The sequence below is a fragment of the Salmo salar genome, chromosome 14 (genome assembly GCF_965601325.2).
Source record: "Salmo salar chromosome 14, fSalSal1, whole genome shotgun sequence".
In the NCBI taxonomy this organism is placed as follows: domain Eukaryota; kingdom Metazoa; phylum Chordata; class Actinopteri; order Salmoniformes; family Salmonidae; genus Salmo; species Salmo salar.
In genome coordinates this window covers 10,710,504-10,734,171 of record NC_138304.1, presented here as the reverse complement: position 1 = coordinate 10,734,171, position 23,668 = coordinate 10,710,504, and the positions used below count along the sequence as shown (strand labels likewise).

At 41.9% G+C, this 23,668-nt stretch overlaps 1 protein-coding gene across 1 annotated transcript in view; it reads left to right on the top strand.

Annotated features, from left to right (window-relative positions):
* LOC106568737 (potassium channel subfamily T member 2) overlaps positions 1–23,668 on the top strand; it is a 74,230-nt gene that overhangs the window by 15,379 nt on the left and 35,183 nt on the right. Inside the window, exons 10-18 of the mRNA XM_014139336.3 lie at positions 8,652–8,760; positions 8,991–9,099; positions 9,354–9,503; positions 16,539–16,741; positions 17,017–17,233; positions 18,100–18,205; positions 18,554–18,726; positions 20,985–21,056; positions 21,418–21,552. Of these exons, the coding sequence (XP_013994811.2) occupies positions 8,652–8,760; positions 8,991–9,099; positions 9,354–9,503; positions 16,539–16,741; positions 17,017–17,233; positions 18,100–18,205; positions 18,554–18,726; positions 20,985–21,056; positions 21,418–21,552 (1,274 nt within the window). The remainder of the gene's footprint in view (positions 1–8,651; positions 8,761–8,990; positions 9,100–9,353; positions 9,504–16,538; positions 16,742–17,016; positions 17,234–18,099; positions 18,206–18,553; positions 18,727–20,984; positions 21,057–21,417; positions 21,553–23,668) is intronic.

Here is a 23,668-nt window from a genome sequence, read left to right as displayed (position 1 = left end):
CATTAGCATAATGTGAATAAACAACATGTGGTCATTAGGTCAATACAGACCTGAATGGGCACTAGCAAACCATATGTTAAAGGTAACTACTAGTTAGCATAGTTATAATATATATATATTTTTTTTATTGCAATAGCCCTCTGTGACTTTAAATAATATTTATCTCAAAACTGTGATTCATAAAAGATGTGTCTATAGACTTGATGAACTATGTCAAATTTGTCTAAAATCATAAATTAATCCGGAATAGGCAATGTCAGCTATACCACCCCGATGACACTGGGCCAATTGTGCGCCGCCCTATGGGACTCTCGATCATGGCCGGTTGTGATACAGCCCGGGATCAAACCCGGGTCTGTAGTGATGCCATTAGACTGCTGCTCCACTCGGGAGGCCCGTCAATATTCTGAAATAATATTTTGATCACTGTTCTGCAACATATGCTTAAACAATTAAAGTATTTGCTGTGCTAGACCTAATAGATAAGGTTTTATGTTCTACACTGAACAAAAATAAAAACTCAACATGCAAAAATGTCAATGATTTTACTGAGTTGCAGTTCATATAAGGAAATCAGTCAATTGAAATAAATTCATTAGGCCTTAATCTTTGGATTTCAAATGACTGGGAATACACATATGCATCTGTTGGTCACAGATACCTTAAAAAAAAGGTATGGGTGTGGATCAGAAAACCAGTCAGTATCTGGTGTGACAACCATTTTCCTCATGCATCGCGGCCCATCTCCTTCGCATAGAGTTGATCAGGCTATGAATTGTGGCCTGTGGAATGTTGTTCCACTCCTCTTCAATGGCTGTGTGAAGTTACTGGATATTGGTGGGAACTGGAACACGCTGTCATACACATCAATCCAGAGCATCCTAAACATGCTGAATGGGTGACATGTCTGGTGAGTATGCAGGCCATGGAAGAACTGGAACATTTTCAGGTTCAAGGCATTGTGTACATATCCTTCAGACATAGGGCTGTGCATTATCAATCAATCAAATGTATTTATAAAGCCCTCCTTACATCAGCTGATGTCACAAAGTGCTGTACAGAAACCCAGCCTAAAACCCCAAACAGCAAGCAATGCAGGTGTAGAAGCATGGTGGCTAGGAAAAACCCCCAAGAAAGAACGGAACCTAGGAAGAAACCTAGAGAGGAACCAGGCTATGAGGGGTGGCTAGTCCTCTTCTGGCTGTGCCGGGTGGAGTTTATAACAGAACATAGCCAAGATGTTCAAATGTTCATAGATGACCAGCAGTGTCAATTAATAATAATCACAGTGGTTGTAGAGAGTGCAACAGGTCAGCACCTCAGGAGTAAATGTCAGTTGGCTTTTCATAGCTGATCATTCAGAGTATCTCTACCGCTCCTGCTGTCTCTAGAGAGTTGAAAACAGCAGATCTGAGTCAAGGTAGCAGGTCCGGTAAACAGATCAGGGTTCCATAGCCGCAGGCAGAACAGTTGAAACTGGAGCACCAGCACGACCAGGTGGACTGGGGACAGCAAGGAGTCATCAGGCCAGGTAGTCCTGAGGTATGGTCCTAGGGCTCAGGTCCTCTGAGAGAGAGAAAGAAAGAGAGAGAAAGAGAGAGAGAATTAGAGAGATACTTAAATTCACACAGGACACTGGATAAGACAGGAGAAATACTCCAAATATAACAGACTGACCCTAGTCCCCCGACACATACGCTATTACAGCATAAATACCAGAGACAGGAGGGGTGCACAGACACTGTGGCCCCATCCGACGATACCCCTGGACAGGGCCAAACAGACAGGATATAACCCCACCCACTTTGCCAAAGCACAGCCCCACACCACTAGAGGGATATCTACAACCACCAACTTACTATCCTGAGACAAGGCCGAGTATAGCCCACGAAGATCTCCCCCATGGCACGAACCCAAGGGGGGCGTCAACACGGACAGGAAGATCACGTTAGTGACTCAACCCACTCAAGTGACGCACCCCTCCTAGGGACGGCATGGAAGAGCACCAGTAAGCCAGTGACTCAGCCCCTGTAATAGGCAGAGAATCCCAGTGGAGAGTGGAGAGAATCCCAGTGGAGAGTGGAGAGAATCCCAGTGGAGAGAGGGGAACCGGCCAAGCAGAGACAGCAAGGGTGGTTCGTTGCTCCAGTGCCTTTCCATTCACCTTCACACTCCTGGGCCAGACTACACTTTACATAGGCACCTACTGAAGACATTAGTCTTCAATAAAGACTTAAAGGTTGTGACCGAGTCTCTGTCTCTCACATGGATAGACAGACCATTCCATAAAAATTGAGCTCTATAGGAGAAAGCCCTGCCTCCAGCTATTTGCTTAGAAATTCTAGGGACAGTAAGGAGGCCTACATCTTGTGACCAAAGCGTACATGTAGATATGTAAAGCAGGACCAAATCATAAAGATAGGTAGGAGCAAGCCCATGTAATGCTTTGTAGGTTAGCTTAAAACCTTGAAATCAGCCCTAGCCTTAACAGAAAGCCAGTGTAGAGAGGCTGGCACTGGAGAAAAATGATCAAATGTTTTGGTTCTAGTCAAGATTCTAGCAGCCATATTTAGCACTAACTGTATTTTATTTAGTGCTTTATCCAGGTAGCCGGAAAGTAGAGCATTGCAGTAGTCTAACCTAGAAGTGACAAAAGCATAGATACATTTTTCTGCATCATTTTTGGACAGAAAGTTTCTGATTTTTGCAATGTTACATAGATGGAAAAAAAATCTGTCCTTGAAACAGTCTTGATATGTTCGTCAAAAGAGTGATCAGGGTCCAGAGTAACGCCGAGCTCCTTCACAGTTTTATTTGAGACAACTGTACAACCATCAAGATGAATTGTCAGATTCAACAGAAGATCTCTTTGTTTCTTGGGACCTAGAACTAGCATCTCTGTTTGTCCGAGTTTAAAAGTAGAACATTTGCCGCCATCCACTTCCTTACATCTGAAACACAGGCTTCCAGGGAGAAGAATTTTGGGCTTCACCATGTACAGTGGTGTGTCGTCCGCATAGCAGTGAAAGTTAACATTATGTTTCCGAATGACATCACCAATAGGTAGGATATATAGTGAAAACAATAGTGGTCCTAAAACAGAGCCTTGAGGAACACCAAAATGTACAGTTGATTTGTCAGAGTACAAACCATCTACAGAGACAAACTGATATCTTTTTGTCAGATAAGCTCTAAACCAGTCCAGAACCTGTCCGTGTAGACCAATTTGGGTTTCCAATCTCACCAAAAGAATGTGGTGATCGATGGTATCAAAACCAGCATTAAGGTCTAGGAGCATGAGGACAGACGCAGAGCCTCGGTCTGATGCAATTAAAGGTAATTTACCACCTTCACAAGTGCAGTCTCAGTGCTATGATGGGGTCTAAAACCAGACTGAATTGTTTCGTATACATTGTTTGTCTTCAGGAAGGCAGTGAGTTGCTGCGCATCAGCTTTTTCAAAATGTTTTGAGAGGAATGGGAGATTCGATATAGGCCGATAGTTTTTTATATTTTCTTGGTCAAGGTTTGGCTTTTTCAAGAGAGGCTTTATTACTGCCACTTTTAGTGAGTTTGGTACACATCCAGTGGATAGAGAGCCGTTTATTATGTGCAACATAGGAGGGCCAAGCACAGGAAGCAGCTCTTTCAGTAGTTTAGTTGGAATAGGGTCCAGTATGCAGCTTGAAGGTTTAGAGGCCATGATTATTTTCATCATTGTGTCAAGAGTGTCTCCCTTGATCCTAGGTCCTGGCAGTGTTGTGCAGACTCAGGACAACTGAGCTTTGGAGGAATACACAGATTTAAAGAGGAGTCCATAATTTGCTTTCTAATGATCATGATCTTTTTGTCCAAGATATTCAGGAATTTATCACTGCTGAAGTGAAAGACATCCTCTCTTGGGGAATGCTGCTTTTTAGTTAGCTTTGCGACAGTATCAAAAAGAAATGTTGGATTGTTCTTATTTTCCTCAATTAAGTTGGAAAAATAGGATGATCGAGCAGCAGTGAGGGCTCTTCGATACTGCACGGTACTGTCTTTCCAAGCTAGTCGGAAGACTTCCAGTTTGGTGTGGCGCCATTTCCGTTCCAATTTTCTGGAAGCTTGCTTCAGAGCTCGGGTATTTTATGTATACCAGGGAGCTAGATTCTTATGACAAATGTTTTTTGTTTTTAGGGTTAAGACTGCATCTAGGGTATTACGCAAGGTTAAATTGAGTTCCTCAGTTAGGTGGTTAACTGATTTTTGTACTCTGACGTCCTTGGGTAGGTGGAGGGAGTCTGGAAGGGCATCTAGGAATCTTAGGGTTGTCCGAGAATTTATAGCACGGCTTTTGATGCTCCTTGGTTAGGGTCTGAGCAGATTATTTGTTGGATTGCAAACGTAATAAAATGGTGGTCCGATTGTCCAGGATTATGAAGAAAAACATTAAGTTCCACAACATTTATTCCACGGGACAAAATTAGGTCCAGAGTATGACTGTGGCAATGAGTAGGTCCGGAGACATGTTGGACAAAACCCACTGAGTCGATGATGGCTCCGAAAGCCTTTTGGAGTGGGTCTGAGGACTTTTCCATGTGAATATTAAAGTTTTAAAAAAATGAAAATTATCTGCCATGACTACAATGTCCGATAGGAATTCAGGGAACTCAGTGAGGAATGCTGTTTATGGCCGAGGAGGCCTGTAAACAGTAGCTATAAAAAGTGATTGAGTAGGCTGCATAGATTTCATGACTAGAAGTTCAAAACACAGCTGTTTTTTTTGTAAATTGAAATTTGCTATCGTAAATGTTAGCAACACCTCCAGCTTTGCGGGGGATATGGTCACTAGTTTTTTTGTTTGTTGACATTTTAGTCATTTAGCAGACGCTCTTATCCAGAGCGACTTACAGTAGTGAATGCATACATTTCATGCATTTTTTTTTTGTACTGGCCCCCCGTGTGAATTGAACCCACAACCCTGGCATTGCAAACACCATGCTCTACCAACTGAGCCACAGGGAAGACTAGTGTAACCAGGAGGTGAGGCCTCATTTAACACAGTAAATTCATCAGGCTTAAGCCATGTTTCAGTCAGGCCAATCACATCAAGATTATGATCAGTGATTAGTTCATTGACTATAACTGCCTTGGAAGTGAGGGATCTAACATTAAGTATCCCTATTTTGAGATGTGAGATATCACAATCTCTTTCAATAATGACAGGAATGGAGGAGGTCTTTATTCCAGTGAGATTGCTAAGGTGAACACCACCATGTTTACTTTTGCCCAACCTAGGTCGAGGCACAGACACGGTCTCAATGGGGATAGCTGAGCTGACTACACTGACTGTGCTAGTGGCAGACTCCACTAAGCTGACAGGCTGGCTAACAGCCTGCTGCCTGGCCTGCACCCTATCTCATTAAGGAGCTAGGGGACTTAGAGCCCTGTCTATGTTCGTAGATAAGATGAGAGCACGCCTCCAGCTAGGATGGAGTCTGTCACTCCTCAGCAGGCCAGGCTTGGTCCTGTTTGTGGGTGAGTCCCAGAAAGAGGGCCAATTATCTATACATTTTATCTTTTGGGAGGGGCAGAAAACAGTTTTCAACCAGCGATTGAGTTGTGCGACTCTGCTCATCACTCACCCTAACTGGGAGGGGGCCAGAGACAATTACTCAATGCAGACACATCTTTCTAGCTGATTTACACGCTGAAGCTATGTTGAGCTTGGTGACTTCTGACTGTTTCATCCTAACATCGTTGGTGCCGACATGGATAACAATATCCTTATACTCTCTACACTCACCAGTTTTAGCCTTAGCCAGCACCATCTTCAGATTAGCCTTAAACGTTGGTAGCCCTGCCCCCTGGTAAACAGTGTATGATCGCTGGATGATTCGTTTTAAGTCTAGTACTGCGTGTAATGTAGTCGCTAGTGACTAGGGTTTTCAATACGGCGTCTCAGACCCCGTAACGGGAGGAGGAGAGACCAGAGAAGGCTCGGCCTCTGACTTCGACCCGTTGCTTAAATGGGGAGAACCGGTTGAAAGTTTCTGTCGGCTGAATGAGCAACACCGGTTGAGCATTCCTACCAGAAGCCATAAGAAAATTGTCTGGCTGCGGGGACTATGCGAGGGGATTTATACTACTATCTGTACTTATTGGTGGCACAGACGCTGTTTCATCCTTTCCTCCACTTAAATTACCCTTGCCTAACGATTGCGTCTGAATCTGGGCTTGCAGCACAGCTATCCTCGCCATAAGGCAATCGTTCCCCTGTAAATTAGGAGTACAGCAACTGCAATTAGAAGGCATAATGTTATTGTTACTACTTAGCTTTGGCTGGTGGACGTCCTGACGAACCACGTCCAGATAAAGCATTCGTGGTGAAAAAGTTGAATGAAAGAAGTCGAGCGAGGGAATAAATAAAAATATAAAACGGTAATTAAAAAATAAAAACCGTAAAGTTGGCAGGTAGCAAAGTAAGGTTAGCAACAAACCGCGCAGCAGCACGTAAACAAGTCTACAAGTTGAAACATGCTGAAACATGAGGTGATGGCAGCGAATGAATGGCATGACAATGGGCCTCAGGATCTTGTCACGGTATGTCTCTGCATTCAAATTTCCATAGATAAAATGCAATTGTGTTCATTGTCCGTAGCTTATGCCTGCCCATACCATAACCCCACCGTCAACATGGGGTACTCTGTTCACAATGTTGACATCAGCAAACCACTCTCCCACACGCTGTCTGCCATCTGCACCGTACAGTTGAAACCGGGATTCATCTGTGAAGAGCACACTTCTCCAGCATGCCAGTGGCCATCGAAAGTGAGCATTTCACCACTGAATTTGGTTACGACGCCGGTGAAGACAATGAACATGCAGATGAGCTTCCCTGAGACAGTTTCTGACAGTTTGTGCAGAAATTCTTCGGTTGAGCAAACCCACAGTTTCATCAGCTGTCCGGGTGGCTGGTCTCAGATGATCCCGCATGTGAAGTAGCCGGATGTGGAGGTCCTGGGCTTGTGTGGTTAATCGTGGTTTGCGGTTGTGAGGCCGGCTGAACTTCCTTCCAAATTCTATAAAATTATGTTGGAGGTGGCTTACGGTAGAGAAATTAACATTAAATTATCTGGTAACAGCTCTGGTAGACATTCCTGCAGTCTGCATGGCAATTGCACGCTCACTCAAAACTTGAGAAATCTGTGGCATTGTGTTCTTTGACAAAACTGCACATTCTAGAGTAGCCTTTTATTGTCCCCAACACAAGGTGCACCTGTGTAAAGACCATGCTGTTTAATCAGCTTGTTGATATGCCGCACCTGTCAGGTTGATGGATTATCTTGGCAAAGGAGAAATGCTCACTAACAGGTATGTAAACATATTTGTGCACAACATTTGAGAGAAATAAGCTTTTTGTGCGTATGGAAAATGTCTGTGATCTTTTATTCAGCGCTTTTATTTTCAGCTCATGAAACATGAAACCAACACATTTATATTTTTGTTCAGTATAAATCGAGAAACACATCCCAAAATGCTAAATTAGCCCTTGACCATTTAATAGTACTATAAAACAAAGCAAAAAGAAGTTTGGAGATTTGTATTACATATTTCAGTAATCTAAAGTTCGAATGAAACAATTAAGTCGTTTAAACACTTGTTGGATAATAACTGTAAAAATGAAATGCCTTTTATGGTGTCTGATGGAAATGACATAAATCCAGTTAGTTGCATGTTATGATAAAAAATAACAAAACAAATTTGGTTGTTCATTGTGTGATAGCTGAAACTTTAATGTTAAGACAAATATTTGTGGGGAAAAAGTTCATTTGAGTACCGTCTTTCAAAAATCCCTGGGCTCAGGGATTAGCGCAGCAAAACTGCGCTATGAAACTGTTCTGAACATGTCATTATGAGTAGATTCGCATTGAAGAATTCATGAAACAATGCCTCTAATTTCTGATACAGCAGTTTATTCAGTTTAGTAGTGTTCAAGCTCTGCCTGATCTGACTGGTTATAGCATGGTGGAGTTAAAATAAGTGTTTATTGCAAATTAAGTTGACAATACTATGATACACAGCGGCAAGAGTATCACTTATACAAGGTAGACAGAGGGACTTTTGTATTGCACAAGCTTTGTATGACATCTGACATAAACATACCTCTAATAACAATAATACATTGCATTTGTAGAGCGCTTTTCATTTATTGAAGTAAATTCCAAAGCTCTTTACATTAAAATCAACCATTAAAAGAAAAAAGATTTAATAAAAGGGCTAAAAACATTAGGCGAGAAATTGAAAGATAGCTAGTAGCACAGTACTATACAAGATACACAAAATAATGAGGCGACAAGGACAAAACAATAGAACTTAAAACTAACGTATAAGACCAACAAAAGAGACCACAAAATGTATCACAATTAGCGAAAGCCAGTTTGAAGAAGTATTTCTTGAGCTCAGACTTAAAGGCAGTGGTGGTCTGAGGCATGCGGAGGTGGAGTGTGAGCTCGTTCCAGAGCCAGGTCCCGAGACCCCAGAATGCTCGCTCACACATTGTTTTTAGGCGCCAATGTTATAACCACACTGCAGTGCATAAAGCAATGTAACTTTAAACAGCTCTAACAAATGTACCTCTGATGTGTTTTTGTTGTCTTGTTTGCCTCTAAGGACCATCAGACAATTCTGCGAGCTTGGGCTGTGAAGGATTTCGCTCCAAAGTGCCCCATTTATGTCCAGATTCTAAAGCCAGAGAATAAATTCCATGTGAAATTTGCAGGTAAAGACGGATGAATGTATTGTTAAGAAACGTTTGTTTAGATGATATGGGACCTTGGCATAGATTTTTTGGGAATATCCTGAATTGTGGCCCCAATAATGGGTTAACCCTTCCTTCTATAGTTTTGTATTTATATTTTCTCTATGTATTCAGGTTAGTCTCATTCAGTCCCATCCCAGTAATACTCTTTTTAAAACGTAGTCAAATTTTATTATTCTCCTTTGCCTTAGATCATGTTGTGTGTGAGGAGGAATTCAAGTACGCCATGTTGGCCCTGAACTGCATCTGTCCAGCGACCTCCACCCTCATAACCCTACTGGTCCACACTTCACAGGGCCTGTAAGTACACATCCACACTCATATCTAGTCAACACTTCAATGGTGTACACTCCATAAGATCTGCAAAGTACAGTAGGCAACCCACCAAGTCTCTACCCAAGTCTTTACTCTACCCACCAAGTCTACGAAAGGAAAAAACGCTACAGACCCTCATGTGATACCTGTTCAATTGTCTGCAGCGAAAGCCTAAACTAAACCCAACTAAACGGTTACACTTCATATGAATACCCTCTTCATTACTCTATGTGCTTCAGGGAGGGGCAGCAGTCTCCAGAGCATTGGCACAGGACCTATGGCAAGTGTTCCGGGAACGAGGTTTACAACATCGCCATGAGAGACAGCATCATCTTCTCGGAATACATGGGGAAAAGCTTCACCTACACCTCCTTCAAATCGCATAAGAAGTAAGTAGAAAACACCAATACGTTTGGGGGGGGGGGGGGGGGGTTCCTAGGGTCAAGGGTCACAGACTTGCCATTAAACAGCCCTATTGACAAATGACCATATTTTCTTGTGATCCTGGTTCTAATGGTTAGATTTACTGTGCTATTTAATTTGTATCCATGGATGAGGACGGATATGTGGGCTTAAATGCTCAAGAAACACTTTTCACCAACAAATGTTATTTTATTCATCACATGCTTCTTAATCAACAGCTGTAGACTAACAGTGAAATGCTTACTTATGGGCCCTTCCCAACAATGCAGAGAGAAAGAAAATAGAGAAATAATAGAAAAGTAATAACATCTAATAATAAAAGTAATAATAAATACATAATGAGTAACGATAACTTGGCTATATAGACGGGGTACCAGTACCGAATCGATGTGCAGGGGTACGTGGTAATTAAGGTAGATACAGTTGAAGTCGGACGTTTGCATTAGAGGTCGACCGATTATGATTTTTCAACGCCGATGCCGATTATTGGAGGGCCAAAAAAAGGCCGGTGCCGATTAATCGGCCGATTAATTTTTTTTAGCTTTTTGTAATAATGACAATTACAACAATACTGAATGAACAGTTATTTAAACTTAATATAATACATCAATAAAATCAATTTAGCCTCAAATAAATAATGAAACATGTTCAATTTGGTTTAAATAATGCAAAACAAAGTGTTGGAGAAGAAAGTAAAAGTGCAATATGTGCCATGTAAGAAAGCTAATGTTTAAGTGCCTTGCTCAGAACATGGGAACATATGAAAGCTGGTGGTTCCTTTTAACATGAGTCTTCAATATTCCCAGGTAAGAAGTTTTAGGTTGTAGTTATTATAGGAATTATAGGACTATTTCTCTCTATACGATTTGTATTTCATATACCTTTGACTATTGGATGTTCTTATAAGCACTTTAGTATTGCCAGTGTAACAGTATAGCTTCCGTCCCTCTCCTCGCTCCTACATGGGCTCAAACCAGGAACACATCGACAACAGCCACCCTCGAAGCAGCGTTACCCATGCAGAGGAAGGGAAACAACTACTCCAAGTCTCAGAGCGAGTGACGTTTGAAACGCTATTAGCGTGCACCCGGCTAACTAGCTAGCCATTTCACATTGGTTACACCAGCCTAATCTTGGGAGTTGATAGGCTTGAAGGGGTGGGTATAATTTGTGGAACGTTCCAACAGGAATCTGTTCCAAAAAACGTAAAGTTAAAGGTTGCCTACCAACATCGCATACAAAGTAGCAACGCATACAAACCTAGCTAACTAGCTGCCGAATAGGCATCAACTCACCACGTAGCTTATTCTTAATGTTTGTCCATAGGCAACCAGAGTGAGGACAGACATTTTTCGGAATAAATGTGATGAGTGAAAAACGCAATGAAATAGACCACTCCCTACCCGGTATCTTATTCTGCCGCTATACAACTTTGTATGCGTTGTTTTTTGGAAACCTTGTTATTTACGAAGTTTTTGGAATAGATTCCTGTTGGAACGTTCCAGAAATTATACCCACCCAGGCTGAAGTCATAAACAGCGCAATGCTTGAAGCACAGCGAAGGGCTGTTTGAATGAATGCTTACGAGCCTGCTGCTGCCTACCACCGCTCAGTCAGACTGCTCTATCAAATCATAGACTTAATTATAATATAATAAACACACAGAAATACGAGACTTAGGTCATTAATATGGTCGAATCCGGAAACTATCATCTCGAAAACAAACGTTTTTTTCTTTCAATGACATACGGAACCGTTCCGTATTTAATCTAACGGGTGGCTAAGGCTAAATATTCCTGTTAGGCATTGATGTTTATGGTTAGGTACATTGGTGCAACGACAGTACTTTTTTCGCAAATGCGCTTGTTAAATCAACACCCGTTTGTCGAAGTAGGCTGTGATTCAATGAAAATTAACAGGCACCGCATCGATTATATGCAACACAGGACACGTTAGATAAACTAGTAATATCATCAACCATGTGTAGTTAACAAGTGATTATGTTAAGATTGATAGTTTTTTATAAGTCTAATGCTAGCTAGCAACTTACCTTTGCTTCTTGCTGCCCTCGCGTGACAGGTAGTCAGCCTGTTAATCCTTGTGGAGTGCAATGTAAGGCAGGTGGTTAGAGCGTTGGACTGGTAACCGAAGGTTGCAAAAACGAATCCCCCCTGAACAAGGCAGTTATCCCCCGTTTCTAGGCCGTCATGGTAAATAAGAATGTGTTCTTAATCTGACTTGCCTAGTTAAATAAAGGTGTAAACATTTTAAAAAATAATAATAATTATAAAAATAAAAAATACAAATCGCCAAATCGGTGGCCAAAAATACCGATTACCAATTGTTATGAAAACTTGAAATCAGCCCTAATTAAACGGCCATTCCGATTAATCGGTCGACCTCTAGTTTACATACACCTTAGCCAAATACATTTAAACTCAGTTTTTCACAATTCCTGACATTTAATCCTAGTAAAGTTTCCCAGTCTTAGGTCAGTTAGGATCACCACATTATTTAAAGAATGTGAAATGTCAGAATAATAGTCGAGAGAATGATTTATTTCAGCTTTTATTTCTTTCATCACATTCCCAGTGGGTCAGAAGTTTACATACACTCAATTAGTATTTGGTAGCATTACCTTTAAATTGTTTAACTTGGGTCAACCGATTTGGGTAGCCTTCCAGAAGCTTCCCACAATAAGTTGGGTGAATTTTGTCCCATTCCTCCTGACAGAGCTGGTGTAACTGAGTCAGGTTTGTAGGCCTCTTTGCTCGCACACACGTTTTCAGTTCTGCCCACACATTTTCTATAGGATTGAGGTCAGGGCTTTGTGATGGCCACTCCAATACCTTGACTTTGTTGTCCTTAAGCCATTTTGCCACAACTTTGGAAGTATGCTTGGGGTCATTGTCCATTTGGAAGACCCATTTGCAACCAAGCTTTAACTTCCTGACTGATGTCTTGAGATGTTGCTTCAATATATCCACATAATTTTCCTACCTCATGATGCCATCTATTTTGTGAAGTGCACCAGTCCCTCCTGCAGCAAAGCATCCCCACAACATGATGCTGCCACCCCCGTGCTTCACGGTTGGGATGGTGTTCTTCAGCTTATAAGCCTCACCCTTTTCCCTCCAAACATAACAATGGTCATTATGGCCAAACAGTTCTATTTTTGTTTCATCAGACCAGAGGACATTTCTCCAAAAAGTTTGATCTTTGTCCCCATGTGCAGTTGTAAACCGTAGTCTGTCTTTTTTTATGGCGGTTTTGGAGCAGTGGCTTATTCCTTGCTGATCGGCCTTTCAGGTTATGTTGATATAGGACTCATTTTACTGTGGATATAAATACTTTTGTACCTGTTTCCTCCAGCATTTCCTCCACAAGGTCATTTGCTGTTGTTCTGGGATTGATTTGCACATTTCGCACCAATGTAGTTCATCTCTAGGAGACAGAACGCATCTCCTTCCTGAGCGGTATGATGGCTGCGTGGTCCTATGGTGTTTATACTTGCGTACTATTGTTTGTACAGATGAACATAGTACCTTCAGGCATTTGGAAATTGCTCCCAAGGATGAACCAGACTTGTGGAAGTCTACATTTTGTTTTCTGAGGTCTTGGCTGATTTCTTTTGATTTTCCAATGGTGTCAAGCAAAGAGACACTGAGTTTGAAGGTAGGCCTTGAAATACATCCACAGGTTTATTTTTTTTACATTTTTTTTTATTTCACCTTTATTTAACCAGGTAGGCCAGTTGAGAACAAGTTGCCATTTACAACTGCGACCTGGCCAAGATAAAGCAAAGAAGTTCGACACATACAACAACACAGAGTTACACATGGAATAAACAAACATACAGTCAATAATACAGTAGAAAAAAAAGTATATATACATTGTGTGCAAATGAGGTAAGATAAGGGAGGTAAGGCAATAAATAGGCCATGGTGGCGAAGTAATTACAAGATAGCAATTAAACAATGGAATGGTAGATGTGCAGAATATGAATGTGCAAGTAGAGATACTGGGGTGCAAAGGAGCAAGATAAATAAATAAATACAGTATGGGGATGAGGTAGTTGGATGGGCTATTTACAGATGGGCTATGTACAGGTGCAGTGATCTGTGAGCTGCTCTAACAGCTGGTGCTTAATGCTAGTGAGGGAGATATGTGTCTCCAGCTTCAGTGATTTTTGCAGTTCTTTCCAGTCATTGGCAGCAGAGAACTGGAAGGAAAGGCAGCCAAAGGAGGAATTGGCTTTGGGGGTGACAAGTGAGATATACCTGCTGGAGCGCGTGCTATGCGTGGGTGCTGCTATGGTGACCAGTAAGCTGAGATAAGGTGGGGCTTTACCTAGCAAAGACTTGTAGATGACCTGGAGCCAGTGGGTTTGGTGACGAGTATGAAGTGAGGGCCAGCCAACGAGAGCTAACAGGTCGCAGTGGTGGGTAGTATATGGGGATTTGGTGACAAAACAGATGGCACTGTGATAGACTGCATCCAATTTGTTGAGTAGAGTGTTGGAGACTATTTTGTAAATGACATCGCCGAAGTCGAGGATCGGTAGGATGCTCAGTTTTACAAAGGTACGTTTGGCAGCATGAGTGAAGGATGCTTTGTTGCAAAATAGGAAGCCGATTCTAGATTTAATTTTGGATTGGAGATGTTTAATGTGAGTCTGGAAGGAGAGTTTACAGTCTAACCAGACACCTAGGTATTTGTAGTTATGTCAATTAACCTATCAGAAGCTTCTAAAGCCATGACATCATTTTCTGGAATTTTCCAAGCTGTTTAAAGGCACAGTTAACTTAATGTCCTAACCGACTCGCCAAAACTATAGTTTGTTAACAATAAATATGTGGAGTGGTTGAAAAACGAGATTTAATGACTCCAACCTAAGTGCATGTAAACCTCCGACTACTTTATGTACATAAACTCAGCAAAAAAGAAACGTCCCTTTTTCAGGACCCTGTCTTTCAAAGATAATTCATAAAAATCCAAATAACTTCACAGACCTTCATTGCAAAGGGTTTAAACACTGTTTCCCATGCTTGTTCAATTAACCATAAACAATTAATGAACATGCACCTGTGGAATGGTCGTTAAGACTCTAACAGCTTCCAGACGGTAGGCAGTTAAGGTCCCAGTTATGAAAACTTAGGACACAAAAGAGGCCTTTCTACTGACTCTGAAAAACACCAAAATAGAGATGCCCAGGGTCCCTGCTCATCTGCGTGGACGTGGCTTAGGCATGCTGTAAAGAGGCATGAGGACGGCAGATGTGGCCAGGGCAATAATTTGCAATGTCCATACTGTGAGACACCTACGACAGGGCTACAGGGAAACAGGATGGACAGCTGATCGCCCTCGCAGTGGCAGACCACGTGTAACAACACCTGCACAGGATCGGTAAATCCGAACATCACACCTGCGGGACTGGTACAGGATGGCAACAACAACTGCCCGAGTTACACCAGGAACGCACAGTCCCTCCCATCAGTGCTCAGACTGTCCGCAATAGGCTGAGAGAGGATGGGCTGAGGGCTTGTAGGGCTGTTGTAAGGCAGGTCCTCACCAGACATCACCGGCAACAACGCCACTTATGGGCACAAACCCACCGTCGCTGGACCAGACAGGACTGGCAAAAAGTGCTCTTCTCTGACGAGTCGCGGTTTTGTCTCACCAGGGGTGATGGTCGGATTCGTGTTTATCGCTGAAGGAATGAGCGATACACCGAGGCCTGTACTCTGGAGCGGGATCGATTTGGAGGTGGAGGGTCCGTCATGGTCTGGGGCAGTGTGTCACAGCATCATCAAACTGAGCTTGTTGTCATTGCAGGCAATCTCAACGCTGTGCATTACAGGGAAGATATCCTCCTCCCTCATGTGGTACCCTTCCTGGCGGCTCATCCTGACATGACCCTCCAGCAGCCATACTGCTCGTTCTGTGAGTGATTGCCATGGCCAGCGAAGAGCCCGCATCTCAATCCCATTGAGCATGTCTGGGACCTGTTGGATCGGAGGGTGAGGGCTAGGGCCATTCCCCCCAGAAATGTCCAGGAACTTGCAGGGGCCTTGGTGGAAGAGTGGGGTAACATCTCACAGCAAGAACTGGCAAATCTGGTGCAGTCCATGAGGAGGAGATGCACTGCAGTACTTAATGCAGCTGGTGGCCACACTGTTACTTTTGATTTTCACCCCCCCTTTGTTCAGGGACACATTATTCCATTTCTGTTAGTCACATGTCTGTGGAACTTGTTCAGTTTATGTCTCAGTTGTTGAATCTTATGTTCATACAAATATTTACACATGTTAAGTTTGCTGAAAATAAACGCAGTTGACAGTGAGAGGACGTTTCTGTTTTTGCTGAAATTAGGACTGATCCTACATATTTAAAACCAGTCATATTTATGAGTATTCTAATACAGGTGACAAAATGTAGATCAAAGGGCAAGAGTAGGGCCTTGACCACAATAATAATAACAATAATAATAATAATAATGGATTAAACTTCTATAGAACTTTTCATAACAGAAATCCAAAGCACTTCATAAGCACAAAACAAACAAACAAGCAATATATCATGACAGGTCAACCAATAGATGTCAAGTCTTTGAAAGCTGTTCAGAGGATTAATTAATCATATAGCCACTGGACTTCCACTCTGTGAAGCACCCATTTGGGTGATGCGTCGGCAGCTCTGGGCAATAGAAAGCTCACCACAATGTTCAGAATAGTAGCCTGTCGTTCTCTCTACGAGCCCTCTGCCTCAGCACTCTATTCCTCCATCTCCAATTCCTCTTACGCTTCAAGCGACTCCTCATGACCATACCTGGAAAAACCTAGGGCCTTAGCAAACACTCTGGTCTCATCATGTGGTCAGGAAAAACTCAGGCGCCCAGTCAAATAGGCTTTGAATAGGCTTTCTCTCCCTCTGTTATTTTCCTCTGTATCTCCACTTTGTATAATCTAACACTTGCCCTATATCTCTATCTCTGTCCTCAGGTATGGTGTGTGTCTGATCGGGGTGTGCCGGGAGGACAGTAAGAGCATCCTGCTGAATCCCGGGCCCCAGTTCCGAATGAGCCCCAATGACACCTGCTTCTACATCAACATCACCAAGGAGGAGTATTCTACCTTTAAGACCCAGAGGGAGAGGATGGTCAGCCGGCCTAGCCTGCCAGTACCCAGTGTCATCGCCAGCATGGGTCAGTAATATGAGCTCTATTTCAATATCAAAATGTATGTATGTACTACGTAGTATGAAGTGATGTACACTAACAAGTGAGTAATGTATTGGACAAGTATAGTGTGCTAGTGTGGATATTGGTATATATTAACATGGATTATTCTGCGTTATTAAACTACAATTGGTATTTTTCTGAAATATTATGAATGAATTCACTTGTAAGACAGACACAGAAAAAATGCCAACAATTAATAGCATGTTGTAAATGTTGTGCTACTTTGTATCCTTGTTCAGGCACTGTGGCCATAGACCTCCAGGACGCAGGCAGCAAGCCCCGCTGTGGGCCCACTCTCTGTCTCCCCCCAGAGGACGTTAAGGGTAACAGCAGGAGGCCCAGCATCAGCCCCGTGCTAGAGGTGCCAGACACTTCCTATCTGCACACAGGTGACCTCTGTAGCGACCAATCAGAGGACGAGAACCTACCCTCTGACGAGGACCTATCAACTGAGGAGTATGTTTTATATTATTTCTATAAGAGGATGTAAGCCAAACTTTGCGCAAAAAAAAATATATATATATATTTTGGGAAACATTGATACCATGCAATATGTCTTACTTTTTATTCTCCAATTTAAAAAAAAAATGGGGTAAAAAAATAGTATGTAAGCCTTTTGGTTATTTCAGTTAGGGGTCTCCAACTTTGGTCCTGGAGTGCTACAGTGTGCACTTGATTCAATTAACTACAGATATAGGATCTTAATATGACCTATTTTGTCACAGCACAATAATCCTGCAGCAACAGGATTTGAACGTTTAGTCCAGTGGAGGCTGGTGAGGGGAGAACGGCTCATAGTAATGGCTGGAATGGACTTTATGGAATGGAAGGTGTTTAATTCCATTCCATCTACGCCATGCCAGCCATTACTATGAGCCATCCTCCCCTCACCAGCCTCCACTGGTTTAGTCCATAATGTCACTTGATCAGTGGTTAGGCTATTAGCTGGCCAAAAGTAAGTTACATATCCAATCATTTTAATATAAATGTGTGTTAGTGTCGGTTTTCAGTGAATTTATGTAAATCACAAAGCTCATCTGCATTTCCTGTGGTGCAAGAAAATTCTCAGCAACAAAAGAGTGATCAAATTAAGACCCTACACCTGTATGTTCTAGACTGAAGACCATGCATAGTTGATTGATTCAGGTAGGTTAGTGCTGGAACGAAAACTTGCACACCAGGTAGCTCTCGCCGAGACTGGAATTGGAGAACACCTGCAGTAGATGATGATTTGTGAGACAATAATGACATTTGTTTGGCTATGAATTTGAATGGGAGATCCATACTCATAAAATATGAATTGTGTGTCTGTTTATTTGAAGCTATGTGAAAGGCTATTCTCCCAACCTGCCCTACATCGGTAGTTCTCCAACACTTTGCCATCTACTGAAGGAGAAAGTACCATACTGTTGCCTCAGACTGGAAGGGGTAAATAATGCAAGTTACTTAATCAGTTCAAGCAATATAAGTAGTATTAAGTGATGTTAAACATTGGCACTATTGATGCTTGTTTCCAGACACAGATTAAGTCTAGACCTGAACTAAAATGCATGCACAATGCTTGTTTCCAGACACAGATTAAGTCTAGACCTGAACTAAAATGCATGCACAATGGGGAATCTGCTTTTTAGTCCAAGACTAGGCTTAATCTGTGTCCGGGAAACCGGACCACAAAGTATAGCCTATACTATTTTAATTCAAATACATATTTGTTTATGTATTTGAATTAATACATAAAAAACAACAACATAAACATGTATGTTATTTTCCCCATAGGGTTGTCAGCATAACAACTTTGAGGATGCCAAAGTGTATAGCTTTAAGAACAAGCTGATCATTGTGTCGGCTGAGACGGCGGGGAATGGACTGTACAACTTCATCGTCCCACTTAGAGCTTCCTACAGACTAAAGAAAGAGCTGAACCCGATTGTGCTGCTCCTGGATAATCAGTAAGAACAGCGTTTTATTTGATCTTCTTACCCTTTTTATTGTGCTGCCCTCTTGGTCAGATCGCCATTGTAAAAGCGTTACAGATTTTCGTCGCAGGATGAAAATAATCCTGCATCAGCAAGATTTGAATATCTGAAGGAATATTTAGAATCGCCGCCAGGGTGCAGCTGGAAGCAGTGTTTGTATACAATGCAGTACCATAGCTACCTACGTTGTACCTTAGACTGCAGGTCTACTGGGTGCCAGTTCAAGTAGCCTATGTAGTTTTATTATATGTTCAAGGCAAGCAATAAGCAGAATAAATTAGTGGTGGAGTCAGTGTGGTCCAGTGGTTACAGTAGGCCTGTACTACTGTAGCCGGTGTATAACAGTTTAGCAATGTAAGGGCCATCCACGCCAAAGACCATAACTACTGTATATTGACAAATTATACATAGCCTAGCTATAAAACGTGGGCGAGCATCCACACTGAAGGTAAGTGTATTGTTCTACAGTAAGCCTATATCTGCCAATCAACTGATGGCCCAAATCAGCAGTGGTGGAAAAAGTACCCAACTGTCATACTTGAGTAAAAGTAACAACGCCTTTTTTTTTCCATTTTTTTTTTACAGAAATCCAGGGGCACATTCCAACATTTAGACATTATTTACAAACGAAGCATGTGTTTAGTGAGTCTGCCAGATCAGAGGCAGTAGGGATGACCAGGAATGTTCGGTTGATAAGTGCGGGAATTTATACTTTTGGTTTCATGAACAATTATGGAGTAAAAAGTCCAATATTTTCTTAAGGAATGTAGTGAAGTAAAAGTTGTCAAAAATATAAATGCAACTTAACTACTACTTTAAAGTATTTTTACTTAAATACTTTACACCATTGCAAATCAACTCATCCACAGAAACACAAACAGTAGGCTATTATCGGGTTTCACACCTTATGTGACAGTGGATGGGCTAACTGGTAGCCTACAGAATGTATTGGAATATAATCAAATAACAAGGGGCATATTGCAACCATCGATGGCACTAGATTATCGCCAGCTGATATCTCGTTAGACCGTCAATACGCGCACAGCTGAATTGCAACCATTATTGGTCACCTCATTATCGCTCCCTAAAAGATGATGTCAGTGTTACTTTAGTCTGGCCTGACGACTCACACTAAATTATTCCGGTGCTCTGTCGTTTGCTACAAACTTTAGTCTGAGACTGCCATCATTGAAATCGTTTGTGGTGATGAGGGGCGTAGCCTAGACTTGCTACTAAACTACAAAACATTTTGAGTGCAACATACAGCAATGCTGCATTCATTATTTATTTTGTAAGCTGAAAACACAGAGCCTAACGTTAGCTGGCTAGCTACTATGAGCATGTCATTGGAGGAATGGATGAGTGACTGACTTTTTCCCCTCATATCGTTTTTGATGGCTACTGCTAGAAATGCAAGTGTCATTTGGTTAGCTAGCAAGAAATGTGAATCAATTTCCTAGCTAGCTATGCTGAACTTGAACAACTCTTAGCGACAGTAAGCATATGTCTTTTTTTCCCTTACATTTATAAAACATACAATCTAACTGCAGTGAAGCCGCTCAACATTTACATTACATTCAGTCGTCTAGCAGACACTCCAATCCAGAGTGACCCAAGGGCACATTGACAGATTTCCCACCAAGCCAAATCGGGGACCTGCACCAGCTCCCAACTGCCAGGACACCAACCATCCAAGATCCCCCAACTGTTCCCCCGAGAGCCGCTCCTCAACCATCCGACCCCCTCCACCCCCCACAGTAATGAAATACCAAGGAATGTAGTGAAGTTGTCAAGTTCCTTAAATGTGCTGAGAATGTTCCAAAGGCAAGCAACTATCTGGCACCAATCCCAGAAAGTTGTGGGAAGGTTGTATTAAAAAAATAACCATAGGACAACCACTCGCTCACCAAGCTCTAAGAAACATATGTTTCTCAAAACGTTATGTGCTAGCTGCTAAGTGAATGTCAAATGAGATTGAATGGCTATAGTTTATCTTGAATTCAGCAAGATACCAATGAGCGCCCTTTTTGGTACTTTAACCGCAAGCAAATCAGCACTTCCTACCATATTTTCTCTATTTTATAAAAGCGACTGTCTCTTTTGGATATGTTGGGGTTGGGTACTGTGACAACAAAAATAACAATATCTGTTTATATGGACAATGAAGATCTATTCAATTTAAGTATATTCCATTCTATTCTATGTTGTGATGTGTTATGTTGTCTCACCAGGCCTGACACACAGTTCCTGGAGGCTATCTGTTCGTTCCCCATGGTGTTCTACATGGTCGGCTCCATCGATAAGTATGTGACGCACAACATCACCTTATAACCTTATCAATTATCTAATGTAGTGCATGTACTGCATTTGTATGCTATTAGTCTCCCTATCAAGAATACATCTAAAGGAAATGGACTGAGTGAACCGAAGTATCAATTTCTCAAAAAGGTCCTTTGTCCAAATCACCTTTCTAGACAGCCACTGAGAAACTATTAGTTACAATTCTCTCTCCACAGCGAATCTTTCAAAATATAGCTAGCTCATATGCAGGGCCCAGAGGTTTTCCTGACAGTTTATAACTACGGTCTGGAATTTTTCCTGATCTTTTCAAGTCAAGAAGTCAAATTCAAGTGAAGTGTGTGTGTGTGTGTGTGTCTCGCATAGCCTGGATGACCTCCTGCGCTGCGGTGTGTCCTTTGCGGCCAACATGGTGGTGGTGGACAAGGAGAGCACCATGAGTGCAGAGGAGGACTACATGGCTGACGCCAAAACCATCGTCAATGTGCAGACACTGTTCAGGTACCGGAACCATCGTCAATGTGCAGACACTGTTCAGGTACCGGAACCATCGTCAATGTGCAGACACTGTTCAGGTACCGGAACCATCGTCAATGTGCAGACACTGTTCAGGTACCGGAACCATCGTCAATCTGCTGCCACTGTTTAGATACCAAAACCATCATCATTGTGCAGACACTGTTCAGGTATCGCAACCATTGTCATTGTGCAGACACTGTTCAGGTATCGCAACCATTGTTAGTGTTTAGGTAGCGAAACCCTTGTTAGTGCTCAGACACTGTTCAGGTAGCACAACTATCGTCAATATGCAAACACTGTTCAAGAAACTGGACTGACCATTTCTTTTTCATCTGTTTCATCGGTCTCCCATCTTCATCTTTCAGTGGAACATCTTGGCTGGCATTTTTGTCTCGTGAATTTCTTTGTGATTTTGTACACTTACCTCATGTCATTCCTTCTAACTGCCATCTCTGCTCCAGAGGCAAGTCTTTCTACATATTTAGGCATTCACAGCAAAGGTCTAGGTCTGTCTGTAATAAAGCCCTTTTGTGGGGAAAAACGAATTCTGGCTCCCCATTAGGTCGGCCTGGCTCCCAAGTGGGTGGGTTTATGCCCTCCCAGGCCCACCCATGGCTGCGCCCCTGCCCAGTCGTGAAATCCATAGATTAGGGCCTAATGAATTTATTTCAATTGACTGATTTCCTTACATGAACTGTAACTCAGCAAAATCTTTGAAATTGTTGCGTTAATACTTTTGTTCAGTATATGTAGGTGTCGTTCCTCATGCTGAACACATTTTCCTCAAGGACCCATAAGGTCCGTCAGGATACATTTTTATCAATCTTGGAAATTTTGGACAACCTTTGAAAATCGTACAGTATTCTCATGAACCATATGTTCGAAATTCTGTATGTAGGCCCATGGTACAGTTGAAGTCAGAAGTTTACATACACTTAGTTGGAGTCATTTAAAACTTGTTTTACAACCACTCCACAAATTTCTTGCTAACAAACTATAGTTTTGGCAAGTTGGTTAGGACATCTACTTTGTGCATGACACATGTAATTTTTCCAACAATTGTCTACAGACAGATTATTTCACTTATAATTCACTGTTTCACAATTCCAGTGGATCAGAAGTTTACATACACTAAGTTGACTATGCCTTTAAACAGCTTGGAAAATTCCAGAAAATGTCATGGCTTTAGAAGCTTCTGAAAGGCTAATTGACATCATTTGAGTCAATTGGAGGTGTACCTGTGGATGTATTTCAAGGCCTACCTTCAAACTCAGTGCCTCTTTGCTTGACATGGGAAAATCAAAAGAAATCAGCCAAGACCCCAGAAAAAAAATTGTAGACCTCCACAAGTCTGGTTCATCCTTGGGAGCAATTTCCAAACACCTGAAGGTACCACGTTCATCTGTACAAACAAAGAATGAGTTAATCGTTTCCTTGTTTTTTTATATCAATACCAAATTCAGTGTAGTTCACCTTAGGGACATCCATGCTAGTGATGACAAGTTGATAGGCCACTGTGGAGTGGATTTACAGTGGTTTAAATGGGCACGTAAAATCTGATTTTTGATTTGTCAATAACTCAACCTTCTTTTCACCAATAACTTAGTTTGAGAAAAACTAAGGGAACTTCTTTGGGATAGGGGGCGGTATTTTGACGTCCGGATGAAAAACGTGCCCAAAGTAAACTGCCGGCTACTCAGGCCCAGAAGCTAGGATATGCATATAAATTGGTAGATTTGGATAGAAAACACTCTAAAGTTTCTAAAACTCTTAAAATAATGTCTGTGAGTATAACAGAACTGAAATGGAGGAAAAAACATAAAAAATAAATCAGCATACCACTGATTTCAATGGCTGGCACTTTTATAATAGGGCGAAATCGACCCAGATTGCAGTTCCTAGGGCTTCCACTAGATGTCAACAGTCTTTAGAAAGAGTTTCAGCCTGGTTTTTGGAAAAATGAGGGAGAAGTTGTAGTTTTTCTAAGTGGCTCCCATTTTGGCTGTAGTGTTTCCAAGCACATGGCCAAGAGAGCGCGTTCTTTTTGTTTATCTCCGGTAAAGACAATAACGATTCTTCGTCTTAAATTGTATTGTTT